Raw genomic sequence first — 24,539 nt, forward strand, 5'->3', positions numbered from 1 at the left:
TGCAGAGCCCCACACAGAGTTCTATCTCATGACCCTGAGATGATGACCTGAGCCAAAATTGAGAAGGATGCTTAACCAAGTGAGCCACCCAGGTGTCCCTTATTTTCTATCTTTAAAGTAAAATATGTTGTCTTTATATAATACAGATTTGTATTATTTCTCCTTAAAGTTAATTCTAAAAACAATGGTACAGTTCAAAGTGTAAGAACTAAGAAAAGAGCTTAGTTTCTTATGATGACTGAAATATGGTGACTTCTCAGTTTTCTAGGCCCTACCAAAAATCATGCATAGTAGATAATTTTTGATATATGTAATATCCTTGAGGATGCCTATTATGAAAAGAAATTCTAGAAGGGAAAGAGAAGGGTAGTTGTCTAATAAGATATCCTTGTATCTCCCTCATAACATGCCTCCCAGAGCACTGACTGAAATTTAACACTTTCACAAATAATAAAGTGTCTTAGCCACGTGTAGATCATTGAGAATTTAATATTTTCTTCTTGATTTGGTTACTGCTGGACAGTTCTGTCCTACATAACTACTGAGTTTGTCTTTTATTTTTTAATACATTTCCAGTGGTTCTGGAAAGGATAAAGTGGAGACTGTAGTAAAACATGAAGATTGATCTCAGAATTTTGTTCTGTCTAAATGCCATACAAGTGAACTATATTTCATATTAAAGAGATTGGAAGGAGGATGTGAATGAAGAAAGTAGAATAAGTCAACTAAATGGGAAAGAGAACACTTTGTTTTCTTGGCAATAATTCTCTGAGGTCAAAGTTGGTAGTTGTGACTTGCAGACATTTATCTGCTTCTTAAGTTCTTATTTATTTATTTATGTTATAATTGTTCTATTATTGTTGCTCTCAATCTCTCTTATATATATATGTATATGTATATATGTATATGTACATATGTATGTACATATGTATGTATACATATATATGTATACATACCATATATATGTGAAAAAAATATATATATATATTCAGTACTCCCCATGGTTTCAGGCATCCATTGAGAATCTTGTAACATATCTACCATGTATAAAGGGGGACCAAAGCATCATTAGTTGGACAAAAAGTTTTCTCTGTGAACACATAGTTGCCTCTAGTGAGCACTAATTCCCTTTTTAAGAGCTCATAAATCATCCCTTTAGTAATTTCTTCTAGTCATGATTTTATAGATTTGATAACTCATTTAAGTTCCTTGGTCCTTTTTTCTTTTTTCTCCCTTTCCCATTTCTAGTTAAATGGGAGACTCTGTATCCACCCTTTGGATAATTCTTTCTTCTTTGTCAAAGATTAGTTGACCGTAGAGTTGAGGGTCCATATCTAGTTTATCTACCTGCTCCACTGATCCATGTGTCCATATTTATGCCAATACCATGCTGTCTTGATGATCACAGCTTTGTAAATATAGGTTGAAGTCAGGCTTTGTGATACCACCAGCTTTGGTTTTCATTTTCAACATTCCTCTGGCTATTCAAGGTCTTTTCTGGCTCCATATAAATTTTAGGATTATTCGTTCCAGCTCTGTGAAAAATGCTGATGGCATTTTGATGGGGATTGCATTGAATGTGTAGATTACTTTGGGTAACATAAACCTTTTTAACAATTTTCTTCCAATCCATGAGCATGGAATGTTTTTCCACTTCTTTGTGTCTTCCTCAAATTGTTTTGTAAATGTTCTTTAGTTTTTGGAGTACAGATTATTTGCCTCTTTGGTTAGGTTTATTCCTAGGTATCTTATGGTTGTTTTTTTTTTTTTTTTTTTTGGTGCAATTGTAAATGGGATCAATTTCTTAACTTCTCTTTCTTCTGCCTCATTACTAGTGTATAGAAACGCAACTGATTCCTGTGTATTGATTTTATATCCTGCCACATTGCTCAGCTCCTGTATGGGTTATAGCAATTTTTGGAGGTTGGAGTCTTATTGGTTTCCCACATAAAGTATCATGTCATCTGTGATGAGGAAGAGTTTGATTTCCTCTGCCAATTTAAATGTCTTTTATTTCTTTTTGTTGTCTGATTGCTGAGACTAGGAGTTCTAGAACTATGTTGAACAACTGTAGTGAGAGTTATCATTGCCATTGTGTTTCTGACCCATTGTGAATGATATTCGATGTGGGCTTTTTGTAGATGGCTTCTGTGATATTGAGATATCTTCCTTTTATCCCTACAGTTCAGAGAGTTTTAATCAAGAAAGGATGCTGTATTTTTGTCAAAGGCTTTTTCTGCATTAATTGAAAGGGTCATATGGTTCTTTTCTTTTCTTAATGTGATCTATCCCATTGATTGATCTGTGAAAGTTAAACCACACTTTCAGCCCAGGAATAAATTCTACTTGGTCATGATGAGTAAAATTTCTAACGTACTGTTGGATCCTATTGGCTAGGATCTTGGTGAATATTTTGCCGCTTCCAGTCTGCTACGAGAGAAGAATTAGGCACAAACAAGTCAGCTGAAAAATACTGGCAGCAGGGGACAACCGTCGAAAAGGACTGCTGCCATAAGCAACTCCACAGTCTCACTTTTATTAGATAGAAAACAATAGCCAATAGAAGGATTGATGAAGGTCAAACGTTAATCCCGTCTTGCAGACAAGCAAGGAGGAGGATAAAGTTTATAGTTAAACAAGCACATTCAAAGGACTCATCTAAACTAAAAAACGGGCACTTCTGGGATGAGAAAGGAGCAATAACGGATAAGGGAAGCAGGTGGTTTTTGATCCACCCTGAGCTGACAGGGCGTTCCCAGGTGCTCTGCTTCCCTGAAGCAGGCCGTGTTCCGCCCTAGGCAGGCGGGGCATTCCCAGCTGCCCGGCTTCTGTGAAGGGGTGGCCTTCCACCCTGAGTGAGCCAGGTATCCCCAGCTGCCCAGCTTCACGGTCGTATATCGTCCTTCTCCCCAAAGACCTGTTGTCAGTATATGTATTTCTTAAGGCCATATCTAAATGTGCTTGGTAACTAGTAAAATCCTCCAGGGGTTACGGTTTAAGTAACAAATTGTTCCAAGGGATAGCAGCATATTTTAGTATCCAAGTTCATCAGGGATATTGTTCTGTAATTCTCCTTTTTGATGGGTTCTTTGTCTGGTTTTTGGATCAAGGTAATGCTGGCCTAAGAGACTGAGTTTGGAAGTTTTCTTTCCCTTTCTTTTTTCTGAAATGGCTTCAGGAGAATAGGTATTATTTATTCTTTAAATGTTTTGTTGAATTCCCCTGGGAAGCCATCAGTCCCTGGACTCTTGTTTGCGAGATTTTTAGATTACTTCTTCAATTTCTTTGCTGGCTGTGGGTCTGTTCAGGTTTTCTATTTCTTCCTATTTCAATTTTGATAGTTTATAAGTTTCTAGGAATGGATCCATTTCTTCCAGATGGTCTAATTTATTGGCATATAGTTGCTCATAATATGTTCTTAAAGTTATATTTCTTTGCTATTATCCATGATGTCTTCTCTTTCTTTCATGATTTTATTAATTTGGGTCCTTTCTCTTTGCATTTTGATAAGTCTGGCTAGGGGCTTGTTGATGTTATTAATTCTTTCAAAGATCCAGCTTCTAGTTTCATCAATCTATTCTACTGTTTTTTTTTTCTGGTTTATATTTCATTGATTTCTGCACTTAATCTTTATTATGTCTCTTCTCTTGCTTGGTTTAGGCTTTATTTGTTCTTTCTCCAACTTTTTCAGGTGCGAGGTTAGCTTGTGTATTTGAGACCCTTAGTTTTTTTTAGAAATGCTTGGATTTCTATGTACTTCCCCCATAGGACAACCTTTGCTGTTTCCCAATGGTTCTGAACAGTTGTTTTCATTTTCATTTGTTTCCATGATTTTAAAAATTCTTTTCTATCCATCTTCTTCATTCTTATTTTTTTCTTATGTCCAGTTAGCCACAATATAGTTGGCCCACTCATTCTTTAATAAGATGGTATTTATTCTCTAAGTGTTTGAGTTACTTCCAAATTTCCATTCATGATTGAGTAAAAGTTTTAAAGCATTGTGCTCTGAAAATATGCAGGGAATAATCCCAACCTTTTGGTATTGGTTGAGACCTGATTTGCAGCTCAGTATGTGATCTATTCTGGGGAATGTTCTATGTGCACTCAAGAAGGATGTCTATTCCGTTGCTTTATGTTGGAATGTTCTGTTTATATCTGTGAAGTCCATCTGGTCCAGTGTGTCATTCAAAGCCCTTGTTTCCTTGTTGATCTTCTTCTTAGATGATCTGTCCATTGCTGTGAATGAGATGTTGAAGACCCTTATTACTTTTGTATTTTTATCAATGTGTTTCTCTAATTTGTTATTAATTGGTTGATAAAATTGCCTATTCCCAAGTTAGGAACACAAATATTTATAATTGTTAGGGTTTGTTGTTGTTGTTGTTGTTTTTGTTGGATAGACCCTTACAGTCTTTAGTTTACAGTCTAATTTGTCAGATATGAGTATTGTACTACAGCTTTCTTTTGAGGCCTATTAGCATGATAAGTGGTTCTTCACCCCCTCACCTTCAATCTGGAGGTTATCTAGGGTCAAAGTGAGTCTCTTTTAGACAGCATATCAGTGGGTTTTGCTTTTTTTTCTAACGTGATACCCTGTGCCTTTTGAATGGAGCATTTTGCCCATTTACGTTCAAAGTAACTATTGAAAAATATGAATTTAATGTCATTTTATTTCCTGTAAAGTCCCTGTTTCTGTAGATTATCCCTGTTTCTTTCTGGTCTATGTTATTTTGGGCTCTCTCTTCACTTACAGGATCCCCATTATTGCAGGCTGGCTGGTAACACAAATTCTTTTAGTTTCTTTGTCCTAGAAGTTCTTTATCTCTCCTTACGTTCTGAATGATGGTCTGGATAAAACATTCTGATTGATAGCTGAATAAATTATTCTTGGCTGTATGAGTTTTTCTCATTTACTATCCAGAATATATCATGCCAGCCCTTTCTAGCTTGCCAAGTCTTTGTTGCCAGCCTTATATTCTATGCCTGTAGGATAAGAACCTCTTGTCTCAAGCTGTTTTAAAGATTTTCTCTTTATCTATAAAATTTGAAATATTTTGTAAATTCCTATATTTTGGTGTGTTGATTTGTTTGTATTGATTTTTAGTGGGGTCCTCTCTTCCTTTTGGACTTGAATGTCTGTTTAATTCCCCAGATTAGGGACATTCTTAGCTATGATTTGCTCAAGTATACCTACTGTTCCCCTCTCTCTGTTTCTTCTTCCTCAGGGACCTTAGTAATTCTAATATTTTTTTTTGGTTTATGTTATCACGATTTATTGAAGCCTCCCCTCATAGTTCATTAGTTGTTTTTCTCTTCTTTCCTCACCTTCTTTTCTTTCCATCAACTTATATGTCACTTACTCTGTCTTCTGCCTCATTTACCCTAGCTGTTAGAACATCCAATTTAGGCTGCATCTCAGTTAAAACACTTTTAATTTGAACCTGATTAAATTTTATTTCTGCACTAAGAGATTCTTGAGTATCTTTTATGCTTTTTTTTTTTTTTTAGCCCAGGTAGTAATGTTATGATCTTTATCCTAAATTCCAGCTCTGACATTTTATATATATCCATATCAATTAGATCTGTGGCAGAGATTATTACCTCTAGTTCTTTCTTTTGTTGTGAATTCCTCCTTCTAGGCCTTTTGTTCTGAGAAGAGTGGGTGAAGAAGAGAACAAAATTAAAAATATCAACCATGACCCAGGTGAAATACACACTAGACAGATCTGAAAATGTCATAATCTAAAGATGAAAAGAAGAAAAAAATGGGGGGGTGATAATATAATCTCACTGGTGGAAAAAAAGGGTGATATACTTAGTTTTGGGTGTATTTTGGTCTGTTTCTTAGAACACACTAAATCCCAAAATTGTTCAAAAAGAAAAACTTTTATATATACAATGAAATTGGATACCATGAAAGGAAGCAAAAATGAAGAATATACCTATAAAATATAAACAATGAAAGTTTTAAAAAACTAAAAATAAATGATTGATAAATAAGAAACTAGTTGAAAATGAAAAAAGATAAAAGGAAAAGGAAAATATTAAACTGAAAGATAAACAAACCTTAAGAAAAAGCCTTGAATTCTATGTATTGTTTTCCCCTAGCCTTGGAATTTTGCTGTCCTATGTGCTCTGTAAACTTGGTATTCACCTGTTGTTTGAGATGGTCTTCTGGGGGAAGGACCTGCTGCACTGGTTCCCAGGTGTCTTTGCTTTTTGGCATTGCACTGCCCCTTGCAAGGGGCCCAGGTTCAGTGTAAGCTGCTACCGGTTCCTCTACTTGCCTTCTGTTACCTGAAGGCTTTCTGCATCTTTTTTTTCTTCATTCATTTATTTTTTTTTATTATGTTATGTTAGTCACCATACAGTACATCATTAATTTTTGTTTGTGTATAACACCGAGTGCTCCATGCAATATGTGCCCTCCTTAATACCCATCAGTGGGTTAACCCCATCCCCTCACCACCTCCCCTCTAAAACCCTCTGCACTTCTTTAGAAGATCAAAATAAATATGTTCATGTCCTGATCTCCAGTCCCAGAGCTGAAAGATCCTGGACCCTTCTCTTCAGTAAACACTCAGAGATAAGCAGTCTTCACTTTCGTTTGTGCCAAAATCTGCAGGCTCCTGTGGTTTGAACTCTCACTGACCCTCCACAGAGGAGGAGTGTTGCTTCATTTCTGCTCTTTGAAGGGCCCCCTCATGGAGAGTGTTCACTAGGTCATACCATAATTCACAGTTTATGAAGGAGCTGAGAGCCCTTTCTGAAGTCACTGACCATGACCGGTTTCCCTGCTCTAGTGCTAGGGAACTCTGTTGGCTAAGGCAGCCTGATTCTTTTCATGACCCTGAAAATCCTGAGACCACACTGTCCCACCTAGGATTCTACCCTGCTTTGCCACCTGGGCACGTTTCAGGCTTGTATGTTTCTTACTGGTGCAGATTTCTAAAGGTTCTGTTTTTGTGCTCCATGGTTAGTTAAAATCACTTTCTAGTAGCTGACTTACAGAGGCTCCCTCCTCCCCCCATTTATCTTTTAATATATCCTTTCAGATTCACTTCTCAACACCTCTTACTTTGCAAAAAAAAAAAAAAAAAAAAAAAGTGGTCACCTTTCTATTTGTAGAAATCCAGCAGTTCCTTTCTTACATTTCAGGTTGGATTAGAGATATTCAGAATTATTTGATAGTTATCTAGCTAAATTCATAGGACCAGAAGAAACAAGGTCCTCTACTCTTCTGCCATCTAAACTTCCCTCTCCACATCTTGTTTATGCATTCATCTGTCAATGGATATTTGGAGTATCTTTGGAGTTTGGCTATTGCTGATAATGCTGCTACAAATATTGTGGTGCATGAACTCCTTTGCATTTTTTTTTAAATCTATTGGGTAAATACCTAGTAGTGCAACTTCTGGGCCATAGGATAGTTATATTTTTATCTGTTTTAGAAACGTCCATAGTGTTTTTCAGAGTGGCTGCACCAGTTTACATTGCCACCATCAGTGCAAGAGGGTTTCCCCTTTCCCCACATCCTCACCAACATCCATTTTTTTCTTGTGTTGTTAATTTTAGCCATTCTTAAATATGTGAAGTGGTATCCCATTGTGGTTTTGATTTGTATTTCCCTAATGATGAGTGATGTTCAATATCTTTTAATGTGTCTCTTAGCCCTCTATATGTTTTTGAAAAAGTGTGTATTCTCATCTTCTGTCCATTTCTCAACTGGGCTTTTTGGTTTTTGAGTGTTGAGTTTGCCAAATTCCTTATAGATTTTGGATACAAAACCTTTGTCAGATATGTCACTTTCAAATACCTTCTCCTATTCCATAGGCCTGAATTTTACTTTATTGATTGTTTCCTTTGCTATACAGAAGATTTTTACCTTGATGAAGTCCCAAAAGTTGTTTTTGGCTTTGTTTCTTTGCCTCTGGTGATGTATGTAGTAAGAAGTTGCTATGGCTGAGGCCAAGGAGTTTGTTACCTGTGTTATCCCCTAGGATTTTTATGGCTTCAGGTCTCATTTTTAGCTCTCTCAAACATGCTCAATTTATTTTTGTCTGTTGTGTAAGGAAGTGGACCAGTTTCATTCTTCTGCATATTGCTCTCCAGGTTTCCCAACACCATTTACTGAAGAGACTTTTTCCTTTGAGGATTCTTTCCCGCTTTGTTGAAGATTAATTGACCATATAATTGTGGGTACATTTCTGGGTTCTCTATTCTGTTCCATTGATCTATGTGTCTGTTTTTGTGCCAGTACCATACTCTCTTGATGACTAAAGCTTTACAACATAGATTATATAGTCCTGAATCTTGATGACCAGCTTTTTTTTTTTTTTTTTCAGGATTGCTTTCACCATTTGGGGTCTTTTGAGGTTCTATACAAATTTTAGGATTGTTTGTTCTATCTCTGTGAAAAATCCTGGTGATATATATATTTTTAAAATTTTATTTATTTATTTGACAGATAGAGATCACAAGCAGGCAGAGAGGCAGACAGAGAGAGAGGAGGAAGCAGGCTCCCTGCTGAGAAGAAAGCCTGATGTGGGGCTCGATCCCAGGACCCTGGGACCATGACCCGAGCCGAAGGCAGATGCTTTAACCCCCTGAGCCACCCAGGTGCCCCAATCTTGGTGATATTTTTATAGGGATTTGATTAAATGTGTAGATTGCTTTGGGTAATGTAGACATTTTAACAATATTTGTTCTTCCAATCCATGAGGATAGAATGTTTCTTTATTTCTTTGTGTCCTGCTCAAGTTTTTTCACAAGTGTTCTATAGTTTTTGGAGTACAGATCTTTTACCTCTCTGGTTAGGTTTATTTTTAGGTATCTTATAGATTTTTGCAATTGTAAATGGGATTGATTCCTTGATTTATTTTTCCCCTGATTCATTATTGGTCTGTAGTATTGCAACAGATTTATGTACATTGATTTTATATCTTGTGACCTTACTGAATTCATGTATTAGTTCTAGCTATTTTTTGGTGGATTCTTTAGGTTTTCTATGTAGAGTATCATGTCATCTGCAAGTAGTGAAGGTTTGACTTCTTCCTCACCAATTTGGATGCTTTTTATTTCTTTTTGTTTTCTGTTGCTCAGGCTAAGACACTCAGTACTATGTTAAATTTTTTTTTTTTTTTTTTAATTTTTTATAAACATATATTTTTATCCCCAGGGGTACAGGTCTGTGAATCACCAGGTTTACACACTTCACAGCACACACCAAATCACATACCCTCCCCAATGTCCATAATCCCACCCCCTTCTCCCAAACCCCCTCCCCCCGGCAACCCTCAGTTTGTTTTGTGAGATTAAGAGTCACTTATGGTTTGTCTCCCTCCCAATCCCATCTTGTTTCATTTATTCTTCTACCCACTTAAGCCTCCATGTTGCATCACCACTTCCTCATATCAGGGGCCGAGTGATATGGAGCACTTTTTCATGTGAGTACTATGTTAAATTTTAATGGTCAGAGTGCACATCCTTACATTGTAGAACATCATCTTTGAAAATTTTCTCCCTATTTACCTTCTTTTTTGAGCAAAAGTAACTATTTTCCTTTATCCATCTTCAATGCTTTCATTTATTGCTCCTTACCAATAATATTAAGCATAAGATGTTAACTAAGGCATTATATATTTATAATTTAGAAAACTCTTCCTTGCCAAAAAATTGTTACTCTTTTCTTTAATGCTTAACTGATACCTTCCTGCTTTTTTTTAATGTTTAATCACTTGTCACAATTTTTAAAAAGATTTTTTATTTATTTGTTTGACAGAAAGAGATATCACAAGTAGGCAGAGAGACAGGGAGAGAGAGAGGGGGAAGCAGGTTTCCAGCTGAGCAGAGAGCCCAATGCGGGGCTAGATCCCAGGATCCTGAGATCATGATCTGAGCCGAAGGCAGAGGCTCAACCCACTGAACCACTCAGGCACCCCACTTGTCACAATTTTTAATTATCAATTATATATATCAATTATATCAATTATATATATATATATATTTCTATTATTATCTATTTCTATTATTATCTGTCTCCACTCCCCACCAACACCACTATAAGACATTGAAATCAGGATCTTATGTTTGGTTTTTATGTCCCCAGATCCTAACATGTTTCCTGGCACATAGTTAGAACTAAGTAAATGTTTATTAATTAATTTATTAGTCAGAAATTTAGTCCAAATATTATATCCTTGAATTTGTTCCTAATCTCTATAACCATTACCCTTATCTCTCACCCCATGGGCAGAACTTAACATTCCCTCTTTTGTATGTGGATGGAAATTTTCAAGTAACTTGAAAGACCAGCCATACATTCATGTGTACCTGAGACATACCTAATTTTTATGCCTAGTGTTCTTTTTATTCTCATAGGTGTCTCAGCTTGGACAATAATAAATGCAAAATCTATAGAATTGTGTTTTAGCACTTACTAGAGCCATTTCTAGCCAATCTTTATTAATTTGTTAGTTCTTTGAGGGCAGAATCAATTCTGGTTTCTCTTTCTAGACCTTGGGCCTATTTCAGTATCTGGCACTCAGTGACTATTCTTTCAAATGAAAAGCATTCCTGCCATCTTTGCCTCAAGAAGTTTATATTGTTCAACAAAACAAACACAAAAAACACATGACACCTATACCCATACACAGGTTTTTAGGACAGACTGTCAACATTTTTCATAAAATCTTCTTTCTTAAGGCTTTGAAAGGTAAATCCAAGTTTATGTATGCTAAGTCATTTATTTCTTTTCTGCTTTAGGTTATTGAGTAGGATATTTTCCCAATAAATACTAGTAATTACAGTGAGGATTTCTTTTTTTTTTAAGATTTTATTTATTTGACAGACAGAGATCACAAGTAAGCAGAGAAGCAGGGAGAGAGAGGAGGAAGCAGGCTCCCTGCTGAGCAGAGAGCCTGATGTGGACTCGATCCCAGAACACCAGGATCATGACCTGAGCTGAAGGCAGAGGCTTTAACCCACTGAGCCACCCAGGCCTCCCACAATGAGGATTCCTTATGTGGGTTTCTTCCTGACCTTAAATTTGCTAGTATGTATTGAACACATATTATATGTAACATGCAATTTATTGTATACATGAACATGATAAAGGTACTCACAACAATGTTAATTTGGGCACAGAAAACAGAGAAGAAAAAATATTCTATGGTTCAATAGCTAGGAACCGTCAAACCTTTTACAGGTATCTCTCTTTGCCAGTAAATTATAGTTAGTCTTTTAAACAGTTGTTTTAAAGTGATTTTTTAAAGAGACTTCTGAGCTTTGAATAAATGTAAGAGTAAAATCTCAAAGTCCTATTTGTACTAGAAATTATTTTGAAGAGAATAAAATGTAAATCAAATAGTAAATGAACTTATAAAGGAAATAGACTTCAAAATTTAAATGAGAGATTAATAGAGAAGTGAATGGATATCTATATATTAGCTAATTCATTAAGGGAATATTTTGAAGTCACAGTGGGAGTATAATCATTACAGAAGTCATATGTTACTGGGATATCAGTTCTGAGATGTCAATTCTGTGTGCATTCAATGTTTCCATATGTGACTTTCCTAAAGCACACATGCAGTTATGCATATTATTCTTAGAGCTATTGGTGACTTTCCTTCTTGTTTATATAAATATTACTAAAGAGTAACTGGAAAACTCTAGTACATTGTTTACCTAGATAATCTTGTTTAGATTAGTGAACACTGCTGTTATCTGAAGAGCTTGTTAGTGCTCACAGGTCTACACCCTTTGCCTCACTGTTAGACTTCTTAAAAAAAAACCACAATATTTTGATGGGGTCTGTTGCATCCTTTACATATACTGAAAACCTATTATATGTTCTATTCACTTTTCTAAGCACTTTCCTTATTCATCTTACATAATCCTTACCTTATGAGGTAAGTATCAATATTCTTATTTTATGTATGAGGAAACTAAGCCTCAGACTGAGAAAAAATACTTTGGCCAACTTAGAACTCAAACCTGCAGAGACAGATGCAGTACATGAGAGGAGGTGTTTTAAATAAAATTGTTTTTAATTCTTTTTTGTAATTAATATTCTTTTTTAACATGTTAATTTTATTTCTTTCAGTAATTAATATTCTTTTTAAAATGTTTTGTTTATTGTTCAAGTTGACTTAATTTTCTCTTTACAATACAATAAATATAATTACAATAAATAAAAGAGGCTGGCACATACAACTCATAAGTGTACACATGAACTTTTAAAAAAACCTGGAGCAGATTTATCTACTTGTCACGTTATACTCTACTTTCAATTGTTTGAAAGTAAATACTAGTTTTCCAGTCTGCCCAGTAGATAGAGTTCCTGACATTTTGCAATTAGTAGTGCTGAAGATGTTATGCTTTTCAGGAGTGGAACTCCGCTTTAACAAGAAGGATCTTGTGTGAGATTTGGTAAAATTTAACTGGCAGAAAGGAAAAGAATCCTTTCAAGGATGTATGTATTCTTGACCCTTGTTGAAATGCCATGTTTTTTCTTTCTCAAAGCTGTTATTATTAGCAGTTAATTATAGCATGATTTATTTTGTGAGAGGGGAGAGGAATTACAGTATTATTGCCATCACTGAAATTTTTATGCATAGAATTATTAAAGAATTAGAGTCTCTCTCTTTTTATATTGAGAGACAAGTCCAATCTCCTGAATCACAAAAATTAAAGGTCATATAGGCTGTAGTTTCTTACAAAGAAATTGTTGCATTCTGAAGTGCTTTTCCAAAATTTTACTAAACATGACTGTGGTATGTTTGTTTATTTATAGGGACTGGTAACATCTGAACATATCAAACCAAACAGGGAGACGCTTGCTTCATCCCTACCACCACATTTTACCACAAAACAATATAACTGTATGTGGATTCCAAGCAGGCTAAAAAGAAAAAGGAGCTGATTAGTCTTCAGACTGTCTACTGAACGGGATGACGGCCACGGCTGCAGTGGAGACACAAAAAATGGAGAAGAATGCCTCCAAGGAAGAGAAACAACAGTCTAAGCAGGACAGCATGGAGAAAAGCAATGCTGACTCAGAAGAGTGGATGAACTCTGAATGTGACCCTGAACAGATGATCCTTAAGAGCAGCAACAATGACAATAGCTACCAACCTGGGGATGTTTACTTGAAAAAAAAGGAAATTCCCTCTAAGCCACACCGTCAGCTCTATAGATCACCCTGCTTAGATCATCCAAGCTTCTCCCAGAGCGGCATTCTGCAAGAGGGGAAGCTTGACTTGGAAAAGGAATACCAAGCCAAGATGGATTTTGCTCTAAAGCTGGGCTATGCAGAGACACAGATTCAATCAGTGTTGAACAAGTTGGGCCCAGAATCACTTATTAATGATGTCTTGGCAGAGCTCGTCAGACTCGGGAACAAAGGTGATTCAGAAGGACAGGTCAGCTTGAATCTTTTAGTGCCTCGGGGTCCCAACTCCAGAGAGACCACAAGTCCTGAACTGTTTCTTGAAGATGAAATAGACAGCAGTGAAAATTTGAGGCCAGTTGTCATAGATGGAAGTAATGTGGCAATGAGGTAAGTGTAAAATATATTTACTCTTTAAAGAAAAGGAAAAAAAAAGTCCCTGAGCTCATATAAATCATCTTCCTTTGCTAAACGCTTTGAGAGGCCCCTGGTTGTTGTCTATGGCTTTTGCTCTTGTAGGTGGAGAGAGGCTAAAATGATCCCACCTTTGCCCTTTCTCCCTTCCTTAAAATTGTTGGCAATTTGTTTTCAGATACCCTAAAGCATCTTAGACATAAGTGATACTTCAGTAGAGACAACTCATTCAACCTTTGTTCCTCTTGGGGTCCCTTCTCCCACCTCTACTTGCCTGGACCAATCATCCTGAGAATGCTTTTATAACATCACTTGGAAGCTTATTTGGGAACTACCAGTAACTCCCAATTGCCATTCTACCAACTTTGGATCCCTTTGCCTGGTTTTGTGATCTGACCTTTCTCCCCTTCCATTTGGTTGTGTTTTTCACACCTACTACATTTACATCAGTCGTTTTAATAGCTTCCATGTAAATTATGATTTCTACCCCCATTGCTTGTGTTCATGTCATTCCTCTGCATAAGAATGACCTCCTCTTTATCTTCATACCCATCAAGATGTACTGCCTCCATAAATACCATCCTTACTTTTCTAATCCCAATGATTATCTCTGAGCTACATTACCTATGGTAGGTTGAATAATAGCCCCCTAAAGAAGTTCACATTCTAATCCCTGGAATCCGTGAATAGGTTATCTTACATGGTAAATGGGACTTTGCTGGTTTAAGTTAAGGACTTGAGATAGGTGAAATTATCCTGGTTTATCAAAGTGGACTCACTAGAATCACAAGTCCTTATAAGAGGGAAGAGAAGGCAGCCAGATAAGAATGACTAGTAGGAGATGTGATGACAGAAACAAGAGGTCATGTGGTGTAAGAAAGAAGTCATGAGCCAAGGAATTTGGATATCCTCTGAAACTGAAAATGGCAAGGAAACAGATTCTCTCCTGAAACCTTCAGAAACAACACTATCTTGTCAGATAGAATTTGAATTTTAGAATTTTAGAATTCTGACCTGAACTAAAAATAAATAAGTTGGTGTTATTTTAAGACACTAAATGTGTGGTGATTTGCTACAGAACAATAGTAAATACATAACCAAGAGTGCCTTCATACTTTATTCCATACTTTCTCATATAATTTTTTATCTCATGTAAAAGATCTTTAGGAATCTCTTTTTCCATTTTTTTAAACAAAAGTAAACTATTAAAAATAGTTTTTAAGTATTTTATCAAAATAAAAACCTCCTTTTATTTCCAAAATGAGTTGTCATTCAGTTTAGCTGAAAAATTCTAAATGATTGGGGCACCTCATGAAATCAAGGTTGTGAGATCAACTCCCAAGTCAGACTCTGCACTCAGCAAGTAGTATGATTGATATTCTCACCCTCTGTGCCCTTCCCCTGGCTCTCTGTCTCAAATAAGTAAATAAATTTGAGCTCTGTGTCTCAAATAAGTAATTTTTTTTTAATTCTCAAGAATCAGGAGCCTGTTTCTTAATGAGTTTATCATTGGTTGATGAACTCACTGGAATCTTAGACTGTACACAACCAGAAAAAAAGTAAGAAGCTTTAGACTAGCAAGTTTTTCATTCAATTATGAATGAAAATGTTTTATGTCTTGTTTTATGCCTCTCTTATATTCCTCAAAGCACATAACACACTACTGTATGTTCCTAGAGAGGGAGCAGGGATAGCAAAAGTCTTATGAACCATACCATTGTTCTATGCAGGAGTTTCTTAGCAGGCTATCTGGAAGTACATCTTAGTGTATAGTTCTATATAATCCTCACAACAGCTTTATTTTACAGATGAGAAAACTAGAGTTCAACAAGGTTCAATGATTTTTTAATTAACACATAATGTATTACTTTTTAATTTTAATACATTGATTCATTACTCTTATCTAATACCCAATATTCAGTACAACATATAACCTCCCTAATGTCCATCACCCAGTTACCCCATTCCCCCATCCCTTCCCTCCAACAGCCCCCAGTTTGTTTCTTAGGTTTAAGAGTCTCTTATGGTTTGTCTCCCTCTCAAATATAGTTTTGTTTCATTTTTTCCTTTCTTCCCCTATGGTCCTCTACCTTCTTTCTTAAATTCCACATATCGGGGAGGGAAGAAAGTGGAGGTATAGGGGATGCCATTTCAACTAATCCTCTGAATTTGGCGGTATATCTAACAAACTATTTTGTACACCTATGAAATCAGCCTAAGATATAAGAATATATATCTGAATCTCAACAAGCTGAAAAGCTACTGCTTTTTGCAAGGTAGGATGTGTGCTGTCATGAATCTGTGGGGTGATATAGAAAGATAAACATAAGGGGGAGGGAGGCTCCATAAGCTCGTTCCTGGAAAGTGATATAACACTGGAGCACAACATCAACCCTTAGAAACCTGACCTGAACTAAAAATAAATAAGTCTAAATAGATGTCTCCAGTGAGAGACATCTCTCTCCTAAAAGCGTTCTGGAAATGAAAAGGCAGAATTCTAGGTAGGACAAGGAATTGTGGTCTTAGGATCTGAGGAGTCACAGAGAAAATGGGTAGACTCTCTACCTGAACTGGTAGAGTGCCTGAGCAGTGAAATCAGGAAGCAGATTATGGTCAGTGAGTCCAGGAGGGGTTTCTCAGCTCAGACCATCATAAACCATGAGTTGGGCTGGTTGATAATTGCTCTTCTCTTGAGCAGCCTGAAAAAGTCTGGAACCTGCACCTGACTAGACAAAAGCTCTCAGGGCAGTAGCAGCCCTGAAAGGACTTTAGAATGGCAATCAGACATGATCTAGGAGCTTCAGGTGTGCATGCATGAGCCCACCTTTACTCATAGATTTAGAGCCAAAAAGGTCAGTGGCAGTCCCGGTCCCCTGGGACTACCTCTAAGAGAGTTTCCATGAGCACACCCCATGGGAGGCTGAAGTTTTCAGTGCATACAGAAATGGAGACTGTTTTTCCTGGAAGGTTTATTAAAGAGGGAAGACTGCAATCTTTCTGCTCTGGGCCAGAGGTTTGGGCACAGCCATTTTTGCTCTGACCCTCTGAAGAGACATGGAAAGCCTCCAGGGAACAAAAACCATACAAATGACCCATTTGCACTGATCCCATTCCCTCTGAGAAGGGGAGGGACAACTCTTGCCAGGTGGGGATACCTGAGAAACACCACAGCAGGCCACTCCCCAGAAGACAGTCTGAAAGAACAGGTGAATGACAAGCCTATGGATCTCATAAGACTATAAAATTCCAATGCCATGGGCAAATAGTGTATTGAGCTCCAGGTGTTGCCCCATGACTTATTTATTTTTCAAATAAAACTCTCCTTTTCTTTTTATTCTTTTTCATTTTTCTTTTTACCTTTTTCTGATTTCAACTAGATGCTTATTATACCAACTTGTATTTCATAGTCACATTTTAACTTGTATTTTTTCACACTTATCTTTTTTATAGATAAATGCTTCATTTTACTCCTTTTACACTCTATTCTCTCTCTCTCTCTCTCTCTCTCTATATATATATATATATATATATATATATATATATATATATATAAAACTATTTAGGATTTTATTTATTTGTCAGAGAGAGAAAGAGAGGGTAGCAGGCTGAGGGAGAAACAGGACCCCTGCTGAGCAAGGACCCTAATGTGGGACTTGATCACAGGACACTGGGATCATGACCTGAGCTGAAGGCAGACACTTAATTGACTGAGTCACCCAGACTTCCTATAAGGTTTACTTTTGTTGAAATTTTAGGATGTAGTGTCTTTTAACAAAATTCACCCAGGAACAAATGGAACACCCTGCTTTGTCCACACTGCAAAATTATAATTTCCCTTCCCCTTTTCCCTTTTATTCAATTTTATTTTGGTGTTTCATTTTGACTTTGTTTTTCTGTGGTGGCTTCTGACTACTCAGGATGTTGCTAGGGTGCAACATCCCAAACAAGATGTGGTTGATATTTTGGACTCTGTTCACTGGCCCGCCCATCATTCTCTTGACAGAATGGCAAGAAAGAGGAACTCACAAAAAAAAGGACTAGAGACTATTCTCTGGCACAGAGATAATAGATATGTATATAAGGAAGATTCAGAGATAGCATTTAAGACAGCAATCATAAAGTCAATAGCTAGGCTTGAAAAAAGCATTAGTGACAATATAGAATCTCTAAGGGTAGAAATGAGACTAATCAGGATGAACTTAAAAGTGCTATGAATGAGATGCAATCTAAACTGGATATTCAAACAGCCAGGTTAAATGAGGCAAAAGAGAGAATAAGTGATCTAGAAGATAGGCTGATGGAAAGGAAGGAAACTGAAGAAAACAGAGATAGACAACTAGTAGCCCATGAAAAATGTTGTGGAGAGATTAATGATATCATGAGTTTCCAATGTCAGAATTATTAGGATTCCTGAGGAGGTGGAGAGAGAGAAAGAGAGAGAGAGAGAGAGGGCTAGAAGGTATATTTGAGTAAATCATAGTTGGGAACTTCACTAATCTGGGGAAAGTAACAAGCATTTGTGTAGAAGAGGTAGAGAGGACCCCTTCCAAAATCAATAAAAATAGATGAACACCCTGACATATAATAGTGAAGCTTGCAAATCATACAGCCAAGAAAACTATCCTGACAATAGTGAGGGAGAGAAGTTTCCTTTAAATATGGATGGAAGAACATCAGAACAACATTAGACCTATCCCAGAAAGGTGGCAAGCCAGAAAAGGCAAGACATATTCAGGGTATTAAATGAGAAGAACATGCAGACAAGAATACTTTATCCAACAAGGGTGTCATTCAGAATGGATGGGGAGATAAAGAGCTTCCAGGACAGGCAAAAACTGAAATAATATGTGATCACTAAACCAGCCCTTCAAGAAATATTAAGAAATATTAAGGGGATTCTAGAAGCAAGGAGAGACCCCAAGATTAATATATACCAGAAAGAAACAGAGACAATCATCAGAAACAGGAACTTCACAAGTAATAAAATGGCACTAAATTAATATATTTAATTAGTTACTCTGAATGTAAATGGGCTGAATGCTCCCATCAAAAGACACAAGGTTTTGGATTGGATTAAAAAAGGAGGACTCATCCATATGCTATCTACAAGACTCATTTCAAACCTAAAGTCACCTCCAGATTGAAAGTAAAATGATGGAAAACAATTTACCATGCCAATGGGCCTCAAAAGAAAAGTAGGGTAGCAATCCTCATATCAGACAAATTAGATTTTAAACCAAAGACTATAGTAAGAGATGGAGAGAGACACTATATCATATTTAAAAGGTCTATTGAAAAAGGTGATCTTACAATTGTAAATATCTATGCCTCAACATGGGAGTAGCCAACTATATAAATCAATTGATAATGAAATAAAGAAACATATTGATAATAATACATTAATAGTAGGAGACGTCAACACTCCACTCACAGGATTAGACAAATCATCTAAGCAAAAGATAAAAAAACAAGAACTTTGAATGACACATTGAACCAGATGGACTTCATAGATATATGGAGAACATTCCATTCTAAAACAACAAAATACTCATTCTTCTTGAGTGCACATGGAAGTTTCTCCAGATTGGATCACATATGCAGGTCTCAATTGCTATCGAAAGTTTGAGATTATTCCCTGCATAATTCAGACAAAAAGCTTTTTTTGTTTTTTAAAGCTGTCCTGGTTATTTTTTTTAAAGATTTTATTTATTTATTTGACAGAATGAATGAGAGAGCACAAGCAGGCAAAGCAGCAGAGGGAGAGGGAGAAGTAGGCTCCCCACTGAGCAGGGAGCCCAATGCAGGGCTTGATCCCAGAACCCTGGGATCATGACCTGAGCTGAAGGCAGAGGCTTAACGCACTGAGCCACCCAGGTTCCCCCAGACAAAAAAGTTTTGAAACTGTTACTAAACTACAAGAAGAAATTTGGAAGGAACTCAAACCCTTGGAGAAAGAGCATCCTACTAAAGAATGAATGGGTCAACCAGATAATTGAAGAAAAATTTAAACAATTCATGCAAACCAATGAAAATTAAACCTCATTGGCCCAAATCCTATGGGATTCTGCACAGTGGATTTAAGAGGGAAGCACATAGCCATTCATGCCTCTCTCAAAAAATTAGAAAAATCCCAAATACACAAGCTAAACTTACACCTAAAGGAACTGGAGAAAGAACAGAAAATTAAGTCTAAACCAAGCTGGAGAAGGGAAATAATAAAGATTAGAGCAGAAATCAATGAAGTAGAAACTAGAAGAACAGGACAGAAATAATTGAAATAATTAATAAGATTGATAAACCCCTAGCAATACTCACCAAAAGAAAAGAGAAAGGAGCCAAATTAATGAAATCATGAATGAAAGGGGAGAGATTATGACTAATACCAAGGAAATAGAGACAATTCTTGCAAAGGAAACAGTTAACAAAATCAAAAGACAACTGACAGAATGGGAGAAGATATTTGCAAACGACATATCAGATAAAGGACTAGTGTCCAGAATCTATAAAGAACTTAGAATTTTTTACCAGCAGCTATATGCCAACAAACTAGGCAATCTGGAAAAAAATGGATGCATTCTTGGAAACTTATAAATTACTGATACTGAGACAGGAAGAATTAGATAATCTGAACAGACCAATAACCAGCAAAGAAAGTGAAGCAATGGGGCGCCTGGATCCCGCATCGGGCTCTCTGCTCAGCAGGGAGCCTGCTTCCTCCTCTCTCTCTCTGCCTGCCTCTCTGCCTACTTGTGATGTCTCTCTGTCAAATAAATAAAATAAATAATCTTAAAAAAAGAAAAAGAAAGTGAAGCAATAATGAAAAATCTCTCCCCAAATAAAAGTCCAGGAGCAGATAGTTTCCCAGGAGGATTTTACCAAACACTTAAAGAAATAATACCTATTCTTCTGAGGCTCTTTCAAAAAATAGAAATGGAATGAAAACTTCCCAAGTCAGTCTATAAGGCCAACATTACCTTGATCCCAAAATGAAAGACCCCAGCAAAAAGGAGAATTTCAGACCATTATCCCTGATGAAAATAGATGCCAAAATACTCACCAATATCCTAGTCAATAGGATTCAACAGTACCTTGAAAGGATTATCCACCAAGACCAGGAGGAATTTATCCCAGGGATTCAAGGGTAATTCGATATTTGCAAAGCAATCAGTGTGATAGATCACATTAACAAAAGAAAAGAACCATATGATCCTCTCAGTTGATACAGAGAAAGCATTTGACAAATTATAGCATCCTTTCCTGATTAAAACTCTTCAAAGTATAGGGATAGAGGAGACATACTTCAATATCATAAACACCATCTCTGAAAAGCCCACAGCAAGTCTCATTCTCAATGGAGAAGAACTGAGAGCTTTTTCCCTAAGGTAAGGAAAAGGACAGGGTTGCCCACTCTCACCACTATTGTTCAACATAGTACTAGAAGACCTAGCCTTAGCAAACAGACAACAAAACAGACCTGTACCCCTGGGGATAAAAATATATGTTTATAAAAAATAAAAAATTAATGAAAAAAAAAGAAAAAGAAATAAAAGGTGGGGCGCCTGGGTGGCTCAGTTGTTAAGCATCTACTTCAGCTCAGGTTATATTCCAAGGGTCCTGAGATTGGGCCCCACATCAGGCTCTGTGCTTAGTGGGAACCCTGATTCTTCCACTCCCACTTTCCCTGTTTGTGTTCCCTCTCTTGCTGTCTATCAAATAAATAAATAAAACCTTTAAAACTGAGTGAAAGGCATTCAAATTGGAAAGGAAGTCAAACTCTCTCTCTTAGCAGATAACATAATACTTTATGTGGAAAACCCAAAAGACTCCACTCCAAAATTACTAGCACTCATTCAGCAATGCAGCAACATAGAAGGATATGAGATCAATACACAGAAATCAGTTGCATTTCTATACATTAACAATGTCACTGAAGAAAGAGAAATTAATGAATTGTCTCCATTTATAATAGCACCAAAAACCATTGATACCTAGGAATAAATCTAACTAAAGAGGTAAAAGATCTATACTCTAGAAACTACAGAACACATATGAAAGAAATTGAGGAAGACGCAAAGAAATGGAAAAACACTCCATGTTCATGGATCGGAAGAATAAACATTGTTAAAATGTCTAGCTACCCAGAAAAATCTACACTTTAAATGCAATCCCTATCAAAATGTCATCAACATTTTTCACAGAGCTGGAACAAATAAACCTAAAATTTGTATGAAACCAGAAAAGACCCAGAATCTCTAGGAGAATATTCAAAAAGAAAACCAAAGCTGGGGCCATCACAGTGTCAGACTTCAACCTATATTACAAAGCTGTGATCATCAAGACAGCATGGTATTGGCACAAATACAGACACATAGATCAACAGAATAGAATAGACAACCCAGAAACGGACCTTCAACTCGATGATCAACTAATCTTCAACAAAGTAGGAAAGAATATTCAATGGAAACAGCAACAACAACAGTCTCTTCATTAAATGGTGCTGGGAAAATTGGACAGACACATGTAGAAGAATGAAACTGGATCATTCTTTTACACTGTTCATAAAGATAAACTAAAAATTAATAAAAGACCTAAATGTGAGACAGGAATCCATTAAAATCCTAGGGGAGAACACAGACAGCAACCTCCTCAACCATGACCACAGCAAGTTCTTGCTAGATATGTCTCTAAAGGCAAGGGAAGCAAAAGCAAAAGTGAAGTTTTGGGACTTCATCAAGATGAAAAAATTCTATACAGCAAAGGAAACAGTCAACAAAACAAAGAGGTAACCCATGGTATAGGAAGAGATTTTTGCAAATGACATTGCAGAGAAAGGGTTGGTATCCAAGATTTATAAAGAACTTCTCAAACTCAGTACCCAATAAAGAAATAATCCAGTCAAGAAATGGCCAGAAGATATATGACAGACACTTCTCCAAAGAAGACATATGAATGGACAACAGACAAATGAAAAAAGTGAATGACATCACTAGCTGTCAAGGAAATACAGATCAAAACCATAGTGAGATACCACCTTACACCAGTTAGAATGGCAAAAAAAATTAACAAGACAGAGAAAAACAAATGTTGTGGAGGATGTGGAGGAAGGGGACCCTCTTACACTGTTGGTGGGAATGCAAGCTGGTATAGGTACTCTGGAAAACAGTGTGGAGGTTCCTCGCAAAGTTAAAAATAGAGCTACCCCAAAACCCAGTAATTTCCCTACTAGGTATTTACCCCAAAGATACAAATGTAGTGAAACAAAGGGGGCACCTGTTCTGCAATGTTCATAGAGGCAATGTCCACCATAGCCATACTGTGGAAGGAGCTGAGATGTCCTTCAAGAGAAGAATGGATAAAGAAGATGTGGTTCATATATACAATGGAATATTATTCAGCTAGCAGAAAAGATAAATACTTACCATTTGCATCAGTATGGACTGGAGGGGATTATGCTAAGTGAACTAAGTCAAGCAGAGAAAGACAATTATCATATAGTTTCACCCATATGAGGAACATAAACAATAGCATGGAGGACCATAGTGGAAGGGATTGAAAACAGAATATGAAGAAGTCAGAGAGGAAGATAAACCATAAGAGATTCTGGACTCTGGAAAACAAACCAAAGGTTATGGAGAGGAAGGGCATGGTGGGATAGGGTAGCCAGGTGGTGGATATTAAGTCAGGCATGTGTTTTGATGAGCACTTTGCATTATATGCAACTAATGAATTATTGAACACTACATCAAAAACTAATGATGTACTATATATTGGCTAGCTGAACACAATAATAAGAAAAGTCTTCTCAGGTGTTCTGATAAATCCCTAGCATACAAAAAAAAAAAAAAATCCACATATCAATGAGATCATATAATTGTCTTTTTCTGTTTGACTTCTTTTGCTTAGCATAATGCCCTCTAGTTCCATCCATGTTCTTGCAAATGGCAAGATTTCAGTTTTTGATGTCTGCATAATATTCCTGTGTGTGTTTGTGTGTGTGTGCGTGTGTGTGTGTGTGTATACCACATCTTCTTTATCCATATTCTTGAGGTCATTTGCTATAGTTAGTAAAGTAGCTGTGGGAACTTGAACTTACATATTCTGGTTCCAAATGAATGAAATAAAACTAACATTTATAAATATCTGTTCTTTTTTTTTCTTTTCTCAAGTTTTTATTTAAATTCCAGTTAGTTGATATACAGTGTAATATTAGTTTCAGGTGTAGAATTTATTGATTCTTCACTTACATATAACACCCAGTGCTCACCTCTACAAGTGCCAGGCACTTTTGTATACATTATTTAATTCTCACTAAAAATCCTACATGAGCAAACTAATTAGGTTCATTTTTGCAGGTGAGGAGCCTCAGGTTCAGAGAGGATGAATAACTGCCCAAGGTTATGCCGGTAATAAATGACAATGATTGTATTAAAATCTGAATCTGGGGGCGCCTGGGTGGCTCAGTGGGTTAAAGCCTCTGCCTTCGGATCAGGTCATGATCCCAGGGTCCTGGGATCAAACCCCGCATTGGGCTCTCTGCTCAGTGGGGAGCCTGTTTCCTCCTCCTCTCTCTCTGCCTACTCGTGATCTCTGTCAAATAAATAAATAAAATCTTAAAAAAATAAAATAAAATCTGAATCTGACTCCAATGTTCTTTAACAATATAATGCAATAGTACATGGCTATCAGTGTTATTAAGAATAAACTAATGATGTTCTGTATGGTGACTAACATAACATAATAAAAAAAAGTATATTTGAGGGGCACCTGGATGGTTTATTTGGTTAAGTGTGTGACTTCAGCTCAGGTCATGATCCCAGGATCCTGTTACCAAGCTCTGCCTCAGACTCCCCATTCAGTGGGGAATCTACTTGTACCTCTGCCCTTCCTCCAACTCATGCTCTCTCTCTGTGTCTCTCCTTCTTAAATAAATAAAATCTTAAAAAAAAAGAATATT

The 24,539-nt window shown here is 36.6% G+C and overlaps 1 protein-coding gene across 1 annotated transcript in view; it reads left to right on the forward strand.

The window, feature by feature from the left end:
• The window catches only part of ZC3H12B (zinc finger CCCH-type containing 12B), a 197,094-nt gene that overhangs the window by 79,686 nt on the left and 92,869 nt on the right, over positions 1 to 24,539 (forward strand). Inside the window, exon 2 of the mRNA XM_004780007.3 lies at positions 12,797 to 13,561. Within this exon, the coding sequence (XP_004780064.1) occupies positions 12,954 to 13,561 (608 nt within the window). The 5' untranslated portion in view covers positions 12,797 to 12,953. The remainder of the gene's footprint in view (positions 1 to 12,796; positions 13,562 to 24,539) is intronic.

This window comes from Mustela putorius, unplaced genomic scaffold (genome assembly GCF_011764305.1).
Source record: "Mustela putorius furo isolate JIRA1106 unplaced genomic scaffold, ASM1176430v1.1 tig00000250_pilon_pilon_pilon, whole genome shotgun sequence".
Classification (NCBI taxonomy): domain Eukaryota; kingdom Metazoa; phylum Chordata; class Mammalia; order Carnivora; family Mustelidae; genus Mustela; species Mustela putorius.